This window comes from Myotis brandtii, unplaced genomic scaffold (assembly GCF_000412655.1).
Source record: "Myotis brandtii unplaced genomic scaffold, ASM41265v1 scaffold1137, whole genome shotgun sequence".
Classification (NCBI taxonomy): Eukaryota; Metazoa; Chordata; class Mammalia; order Chiroptera; family Vespertilionidae; genus Myotis; species Myotis brandtii.
The window spans coordinates 183,270-192,795 of record NW_005353916.1 but is presented as its reverse complement, the minus strand read 5'-3'; the positions used below and the strand labels follow the sequence as shown (position 1 = coordinate 192,795).

The 9,526-nt window shown below is 41.4% G+C and overlaps 1 protein-coding gene across 1 annotated transcript in view; it reads left to right on the top strand.

The window, feature by feature from the left end:
- The first annotated feature begins 515 nt into the window (after positions 1 to 515).
- SLC30A8 (solute carrier family 30 (zinc transporter), member 8) overlaps positions 516 to 9,526 on the top strand; it is a 22,224-nt gene continuing 13,213 nt past the window's right edge. Inside the window, exon 1 of the mRNA XM_005857823.2 lies at positions 516 to 723. Within this exon, the coding sequence (XP_005857885.1) occupies positions 516 to 723 (208 nt within the window). The remainder of the gene's footprint in view (positions 724 to 9,526) is intronic.

The following is a 9,526-nucleotide window of genomic DNA, read 5'->3' as shown; positions in this document are numbered from 1 at the left end:
ATTGTGCGCAATGCTGTGTGAAGAAGGTTTCTAGGGTCCACATGGACTTAGCAGGAAAAACTGCTATGATCTATTAACAATGTTGTCGTGGAGAAGAAAGTGACAGTGCTGGCATGCAATGGTGGGAATTCGAATCATCAGTTGGCTCACAGACACATATCTAACAATGTTCCCGCTCCTTTTTTTGATTTGTGGGACAGTATCCAATATCTTTTCGAAATGAAGTTATTGGGAAGGAAATGTATCTGCATCCTTCCTCCTGCTCCTTTGATATCTCTTAATCACTGGTAGTAGAGACTGAAGAAGGGTTTGACTGAATAAGAGAAAAACTTTTAGTACTTGAGACTTCAGAGAGACATTTCTTGCTTGTTCCTTACACGGGATATTTCCTGTAGAGGGAGCTGTGAATTACAGCTTCCTAGATAGCTAGCAAATGTCCTCACAGTGGTTCAGAGAAGGGGTAGGGCTGGCAGTGGTGTTGGCAACCATGTTCATTTCTTGCTTCTGTCGAACTCATGCGCAGTGTGGATCACCAGCAGAAACCCGTGACTAAAGATCACTGTTCTGGAGAGAAGCCAGAGGTGCTGGAGCCCGGAGCCATCTATCACTGTCACAGTAATGCCAAGGCCACAGAGAACAGGGCAAACGAGCAAGTCTACGCCAAGTGGAAACTCTGGGCTGCTTCGGGAATATGCTTCGTCTTCATGATTGCGGAGGTTGTGGGTGAGTATTTCTCAACGAGGCTTCTCTGATTAAACAAGCAAAGAAAATCCTCCATCCTTACAGGAGGGTGACCTAGGTTCTTCTTTTAAAGTGAGAGCTAACCTTTCTGTAAGTATGAAGTAACAATGGGCTCATTGTAGATACATTGGAAAATAAAAGGAAACGTAATAACATTCACCACCATCCCACATTAGGGTGGTAACTGCCAATAAAATTATGAAGTATTTCCATACAATATATTTTCTATTCATAGCTCAGTTTTTCAACACAACCGAGAGCACATTAAATGCTTCTGACCATGCCATCAAATGCTCTGAAAATATTTTCATGCCTGAACAATGCACACTCCACTGTGATTTAAAGGACCATCTCTCTATTGTTAGAAATGTAGGGATTTTTTTTTCCTGTTTATGGACAATGCTGCAATAAAAAATCTTGAATAAAACTCTGCCTGCCTTTCTGGTAAATCTCTTCAAAGAGAGTCCTAAAAGTGGAAATAGTTGGTTGAAGGACATAAATATTTTCATTACTTCTTGATGCATATTGCCAAACTGCTATCCAGAAAGCTTAATACAATTCCTATGTCTGCCAGGTCTGCATGAAAATGATTGCTCTCCAATCTTTATCAGAACTTATTTTAATCTTTGAGAAATCTTTGTTAATATATAAATGAATATGCTTTATTTTAACATCCATTAATGCTAGAACATTTTTTTTGGTATGCTTATTAGTGATCTGTATTTCCCTGTAAATGCATTCCTAGTGGCCTCTTAATGTCTGTTTTTTAGAGAACTTATGATTCGCTATATTGATCTCTGGGAGCTCTTTATATATTAGGATATTAAACTTTTGTTACGTTTGTTAGTACTTTTACTGCTTTTTGTTTGCTTTTTAATTTTTGTTTAATTTTTGGTTTGACATAGAGAAGTTTAAAATTTTATAGAGATAATTGTATCGAATATTTTATTTTTAGCTGATTTTTTTTACTACTCTTTCATCAATTTAGTGCCTAGTAAGCCTTCCCAGGGACTGAGAAGATAAATACCATTTTGTTGTTCAGTTTTAAATCAATGTGAAAGTAGATATGTTTTAAGAATTGAAAAAAATCTTTTTCTAGCCCTAACTGGTTTGGCTCAGTGGATTGAGCCAGGTTTAATTCCCAGGTTTAATTCCGGTTAAGGGCATGTACCTTGGTTATGGGCACATCCCCAGTAGGAGGAGTGCAGGAGGCAGCTGATTGATGTTTCTCTCTCATCGATGTTTCTAACTCTCTATCCCTCTCCCTTCCTCTCTGTAAAAAATCAATAAAATATATTTAAAAAAATCTTTTTCTAAACAGCTAACAATGTTTTCAGTATAATTTATGAAATAATTATTTTCTCCATTGATTTTTGATGTTTCTTTTATCATTTATCAAATTTTTATAAACAATAGGGTTTGGTTCTAAGGTGTTTCATGATTCCTGTTGCTGGTTCTTGTCAGTAGTAACACATTTATTTAATGCAAATTTATGTTATAATAGCTCTTATTCTTTCCTTATTAATCCTTGTTTAACAGAAAAAAGATAAACATAATTTATTTTAGTTTATTATTTTAATTAAGCATGAGAATCATTTTGCTCAGGTTTCTCCAAAATCTAATTATGATTCTAAGAGTGGGTATAAGGAGAAAAGTGAGTTTTGTGAACGAAAGGCCATCTCACTTCAGAATGCTGATTAGACATCAGCTGGGGAGAAGATGCCATCGATTCTCAGCATCACACGGATCCAGGAAGAAGCAGAGGCAGAAAGTACTGGAGGAAACAAGCCAGTTTCTACTTCTTCCTGAGCTGCGTTCGCAATGGGGCGGTGCCAGGCCTTTATTGGAAGGCTGTGAATTTCCAGACATCACCTTTTCAAATCGCATTTTGAATGGGTTCTGTTTTTTAGATTTTCCATTTTGTCAGTCTCTTTCATGAGCAATGCAATATTGTCCACAACCTTATGAATTTCAGTAATGAAAAAGAATACTCCTTTGGCAAAGATGTCAGTGGGTATCCACAGGGCGTTTTCCAGATTGGAACTGTTAAAAGTAAATTATTTGCTATTCCACAAGCTATTAAGTCAGTTCCTTCAAAAGACTTACCCTGGCTCTAGGAACTGTGTGCTATCAATTATTTTTGTAAACCAACTGGAAGCAGGTTATTAACAATCCTGGATTTGTCTTGGGCTGGATAAGTCTAAGTTCTTTTCCAGTTTTGAAAAGCAATAAAAGTCTGAGTACATGGGCCATAAGACTCCATAGCTTGAAGAAAACAATTAATTCTGATTGCTAGCCATTATAGTGGAAAAAAAATAGCTTAGCAGATGCTAATGGAGTAATCGTCCATTTTCAGATGGTTATTAATTTATGCTACCTTTTGGGTAATAGAGAAAAAATTAATAACCATCTGAGAATGGATGATTATTCCATTCCAAAAAACCTCACTTTTCTCCTTATACCCATTCTTATGCTCTATCACTTTGCTTTTAAAAAAATGACTTGCATTTTTAGGGGGTAAAATGGGAAGCTATCTTCTCATTCCTAGATAATTGGTCTATGAGTTCTAATGTAATTTTAGAGTCGGAGGAAAGTGATGTCAGTAAAGAAATTAAGTGGATACTGACAACCATTTGGAATTTGAGCTGTATTTATTTTGAGCAGATTTTCCTAAAACATTGCTCTCATCATGTTGATTCTGTCTTGAAAGTTCTTCCCTGGCTCTCCTTTGCCTCGTTCAGCCCTTCACAACCTTTCCCCATTATGGCAGATGTAGGAACTTTAACTGAGCACTGAAGTAAACTGGCAAGAATACCTGTGGCAACAATAGCCTGGTTTAGGGGCTCCCTCTGTGCTAAGCCCCAAGTGAGAGAGATCAATATATTGGGAAGCTCTGGCATCCTGGACAAAATGAAAACCTCTTACTTTGGCTTTCAAGCCATTCCACCATCTGGCTGCCAAACAGACTATCAGTCTGTTTCCTTTACTACTTCCCTACACGGCTCTTCTGTTTCAGCCATTTATTCATTGAATGCAAAAATAATCATTGTATCTTAATATCTTTGTAGCTTTGGCTCATGACTTTCCATTTGAATGAAAAAACACTTTCCTTCATCCCCCACACTCATCAAAACACTGGCCATGATTCAAGAGCCCAGCCCACAGCTCACTTCCTCCCTAAAGTCATTTTGACCATGTCAGAGAAAGCAATTATTATTCTCAGATTACTCCTGCAGGAGATGGGATTTGAGCCAATCCTTGAGGGAGGGGGGTAGACATGGAGAGGTGGCTAAGAGGGAGATGAGGGGACCTTTCAGATGGAGGGGCCTGAATGAGCAGCACCTGATTATTATTGTGGTCCTGCAGTAGTAAGCATCAGCCTTGCCTGGAGAGACTGAGCGGGTGGGTCTACAACAGGACAGGGAGTATGTGTTCTCAGGAAGCGATTCAAGTGAGTCTGCTAGGCAGCCACATTTGGGCGCCACTGTTGGTAGTGAACCGGTACTGCGTGTTCAGCAAGCTTTCTCACACTCATTGCCTGGTTGCAGTTCTGGTATCCTGGCCCAGGTACCTCATGCTCATAGACAAGGCTGGGTGTGAGATGCTAAGCTGGATTAATCAGAGTCTCTGGGTCTTTACATAGGGAGGCTCAGGGGAAAAGCTCTGTTTACTCTGCAAATACTATGCTGAAATGCTCTGAACCTGGAGCTTCCAGAGGCCCACTTTTCTTGCCGAGGGGGAGGAAGTCTGTCTTCTCTAGGACAGTGATGGTGAACCTTTTGAGCTCGGCGTGTCAGCATTTTGAAAAACCCTAACTTAACTCTGGTGCCGTGTCACATATAGAAATTTTTTGATCTTTGCAACCATAGTAAAACAAAGACTTATATTTTTGATATTTATTTTATATATTTAAATGCCATTTAACAAAGAAAAATCAACCAAAAGAATGAGTTTGTGTGTCACCTCTGACACGCGTGTCATAGGTTCGCCATCACTGCTCTAGGACAATAAATAGCAATAGTTGGACACAGAGGGAGCCCCAACATTTTTGAACCTGAGTGTGGGCTGCACTCAATCCCATCCCACCCAGATCTGTCCTCAGTTACTGAGTCAATAAATCGTCACTTGATGGTTGTTACTGTTTAAGCTGGTGTGAGTTAGGCAGTTATGACTTACCAATGAAAGGGCCTACCAAAGGGAGTGGTGTAGGGTAGAACATGGTTGTGGAGAATAAAACTGGAACAGTAGTTGGGGGTTCAAGAAAGACTATACGGAATGGGGAATCTGGACTCATTCTGCAAGCCTGGAGGAGTAACTGACGTTTTAAAAGAGAAGATTTGGAAACAGCCTAAGTGCCCATCAACAGATGAATGGATTAGAAAACTGTGGTACATTTACACAACGGAATACTATGCTGCTGTAAAAAAGGAATTCTTACCATTTGCAACAGCATGGATGGAACTAGAGAGCATTATGCTAAGCAAAATAAGCCAGTCAGAGAAAGATAAATATTACATGATCTTACTCATATGTGGGATTTAATGATCAACATAATTTGATGAACAAGAATAGATCCAGAGACAAATGGCAGGGGAAGGGGGATTAGAGAACTACCAAAGGACTTGTATGCATGCATATTAGCATAAACAATGAACACAGGTACTGGGGCAGTGGGGGCTTTCCCAGGGTGGGAATGGCTGGTAGGGGGGTCAATTGGGGGAAAAGGAAAAAAAGAGGAGAATCAGGTCATAGATCTGTGTTTAGAGAGAGAACTGAACTCAGTTTGTAGAGCAAATGGGAGGGAGGAATTCAAGATCCAAGAAGGCTGTAAGCATCAATGTCCTTTGAACCTGTTGAATTGGGACTCTTTTTTATTGTTTAAAGTATTGCAAATAGTAGTACATATGTCTGCTTTTCCCCCCATTGATCTCCCCCGGGCCTCCCTCACCCTCCTCGTGTCTGGTTATGCTTATATGCATGCATACAAGTCCTTGGTTGATCTCTTAGTCAGACCCCCCACCCCCAGCCCTCCCCTGCTGTCCTGCTGAAGTTTGACAGTCTGTTCGATGCTTCTTTGTGTCTGTATCTATTTTTGTTCATCGGTTTATGATGTTCTTTATATTCCACATATGAGTGAGATCATGTGATATTTATCTCTCTCTCTGACTGGCTTATTTTGCTTAGCATAATGCTCCCCAGTTCCACCCACGCTGTTGCAAATGGTAAGAATTTGAATTGGGGCTCTTTCAAATTGCTTGTGAAATTCCTAATTGTAGAAAGGCCATAAAGAGACGAGTTACATTGTAGATGTAAACATGTATCCCAATTTGAAAAGATGGACATAAAGACACGAAAAACTCACAAAAGATAAGGTCAGCTAAGGCCAATCCTGGAAGAAACTGAGAGTGGTCAGGAAAGGCATCCTGAAGCAGGACTGCTTAGAGGCAAGCAGGAATGGAGGAGGCACTATGTTGCTAGATAGAAATACAGAGCTGGAGGCTGGCTGGTGGAGATGGGAAGTATCTCAGAGTAAAAAAATATGTGTATCTTCATAGTAAGAAAAAGATACAGGTGGGTGGTGTGGTAACCACAAGCTTCACTGATAAGAGACTTACTCTCCACTAGAGCCAGGGTGTCTCAATAGCTTCCACCAGTTACATTTCCTGATGCTCCTGGTATTAAAAATTTAAGAAATGTCAAAACATGCCTGTGCAAACTGTGGTGTGTTTTGAATACTTGTTACATAATTCAAACTCACAGACAGTGAGTTTTTGGCATAACAAGCTACATCGTATAATAATGCTATTCATAAGGCAATGAAAGAATTTTTAAAATATGGCTTACTAGCGTACAATGGTGTAGTCCAGGAATGGGAAACAAGGCAAATGCTGTCAGACAACCAACTCGCTCTTTCATTCCTGTCAGGATGTCTATGTTCTGCACAGAACGCATCATGCATGCTTCACAGCAACTCTGACTCTGAGGTGAACCCGAGACCCAGGCCCAGTGGCCCCCCTGGTCTTCTGCTGTCATCTGCACCCGACAGGCCCTCAGTGGGGTCTGTTTCCAGAATGCAGTCCTTACCGCCTCTCCTACCTTGTTATACCTGCATTGCTCTCTACATCTTGCCAAGCAATCCAGACATATGAGTGCTGCCGTGTGACTTCATGCCTTTATCATCATTTCCTTTGGCTGTTACCCTTGTGTGTTAACTGCTATCTGCTTCTCCCTCCAGGACAGTCTCCGTATTGCTGGCAAAGATCTCCCTCATAAAGGGTGGAGGGGAGTCGGGGGGAAGGTCAAGGGGGAAAAAAAGGAGACATATGTAATACTCTTTGTAATACTTTAAGCAATAAAAGTAAAATTAAAAAAAAAAGAGGAGAATCAGGTCATAGATCTGTGTTTAGAGAGAGAACTGAACTCAGTTTGTAGAGCAAATGGGAGGGAGGAATTCAAGATCCAAGAAGGCTGTAAGCATCAATGTCCTTTGAACCTGTTGAATTGGGACTCTTTTTTATTGTTTAAAGTATTACAAATAGTAGTATATATGTCTGCTTTTTCCCCCATTGATCTCCCCCTGGCCTCCCTCACCCCCCTTGTGTCTGGTTATGCTTATATGCATGCATTCAAGTCCTTGGTTGATCTCTTAGTCAGACCCCCCACCCCCAGCCCTCCCCTGCTGTCCTGCTGAAGTTTGACAGTCTGTTCGATGCTTCTTTGTGTCTGTATCTATTTTTGTTCATCGGTTTATGATGTTCTTTATATTCCACATATGAGTGAGATCATGTGATATTTATCTCTCTCTCTGACTGGCTTATTTTGCTTAGCATAATGCTCCCCAGTTCCACCCACGCTGTTGCAAATGGTAAGAATTTGAATTGGGGCTCTTTCAAATTGCTTGTGAAATTCCTAATTGTAGAAAGGCCATAAAGAGACGAGTTACATTGTAGATGTAAACATGTATCCCAATTTGAAAAGATGGACATAAAGACACGAAAAACTCACAAAAGATAAGGTCAGCTAAGGCCAATCCTGGAAGAAACTGAGAGTGGTCAGGAAAGGCATCCTGAAGCAGGACTGCTTAGAGGCAAGCAGGAATGGAGGAGGCACTATGTTGCTAGATAGAAATACAGAGCTGGAGGCTGGCTGGTGGAGATGGGAAGTATCTCAGAGTAAAAAAATATGTGTATCTTCATAGTAAGAAAAAGATACAGGTGGGTGGTGTGGTAACCACAAGCTTCACTGATAAGAGACTTACTCTCCACTAGAGCCAGGGTGTCTCAATAGCTTCCACCAGTTACATTTCCTGATGCTCCTGGTATTAAAAATTTAAGAAATGTCAAAACATGCCTGTGCAAACTGTGGTGTGTTTTGAATACTTGTTACATAATTCAAACTCACAGACAGTGAGTTTTTGGCATAACAAGCTACATCGTATAATAATGCTATTCATAAGGCAATGAAAGAATTTTTAAAATATGGCTTACTAGCGTACAATGGTGTAGTCCAGGAATGGGAAACAAGGCAAATGCTGTCAGACAACCAACTCGCTCTTTCATTCCTGTCAGGATGTCTATGTTCTGCACAGAACGCATCATGCGTGCTTCACAGCAACTCTGACTCTGAGGTGAACCTGAGACCCAGGCCCAGTGGCCCCCCTGGCCTTCTGCTGTCATCTCCACCCGACAGGCCCTCAGTGGGGTCTGTTTCCAGAATGCAGTCCTTACCGCCTCTCCTACCTTGTTATACGTGCATTGCTCTCTACATCTTGCCAAGCAATCCAGACATATGAGTGCTGCTGCCTGACTTCATGCCTTTATCATCTCCTTCTTTGGCTGTTACCCTTGTGTGTTAACTGCTATCTGCTTCTCCCTCCAGGACAGTCTCCATATTGCTGGCAAAGATCTCCATAAATATTGTTGATCTGAACATGTCACAACCCAGCCTCCAAATCATAAGTAGATCCCCTGATCCCATAGGATGACATTCGAGTTCTTTAACATGACATATAATGCCCCACACAAGGGTCTCCAACCCACCTTTGCAGTCTGATTTCCCATTATTTTGCCAAAACTCCACACCTCCTGCTTTTCCACGAAGGTTCCATGCTCTTCCAGTTCTCTCTGTTTTCCTTCCTGCTATTACCTCTCCCTGAGAAACCCTTCTCTTCTAGCGAATCCTTCCCCCTCTCTCCTGTGAAAAGTTCCCCAAAGCTCCCAGTGGGAGTGGCTTTCTACTCTTCTAGCCTATTTGTCATGCATGTCTTCAGTACAGTGAGTGTTAGTGAGATCACAGAAGAGAGGGGCTGGGATATTTTTTTTTATTGATTTCAGAGAGGAAGGGAGAGGGAGCGAGAGAACCATTGACTGGCTGCCTCCTGCACACCCCCACTGGGGATTGAGCCCACAACCTGGGCATGTGCCCTGACCAGGAATCCAGTTGAGACCTCCTGGTTCATAGTTCGACGCTCAACCACTGAGCCATGTAGGCTGGGGGAGACTGGGATTTTTAAACTTTATCTTTGTGTATCCTATTCCTGCACCGTGCACAGTAAGGGCTCAATAAATACTGATGGGATGATTGAATTAATTGTCACTCATACCCCATGCATTCAGAAGCAAATGCAAGTTCAGTTGCAAACTACCTCTTGCAAACAATTTTGCTCCACAGCCACTCATCATGATTGCTCACAATTTTCTGGATGGTTCTTAAAAGTAGTTCTAATGGTTGCAAAATGGTTCTTGGTTTCTGGACCCCCCCCCCCCCCCCCACGCCACCAGCCTCT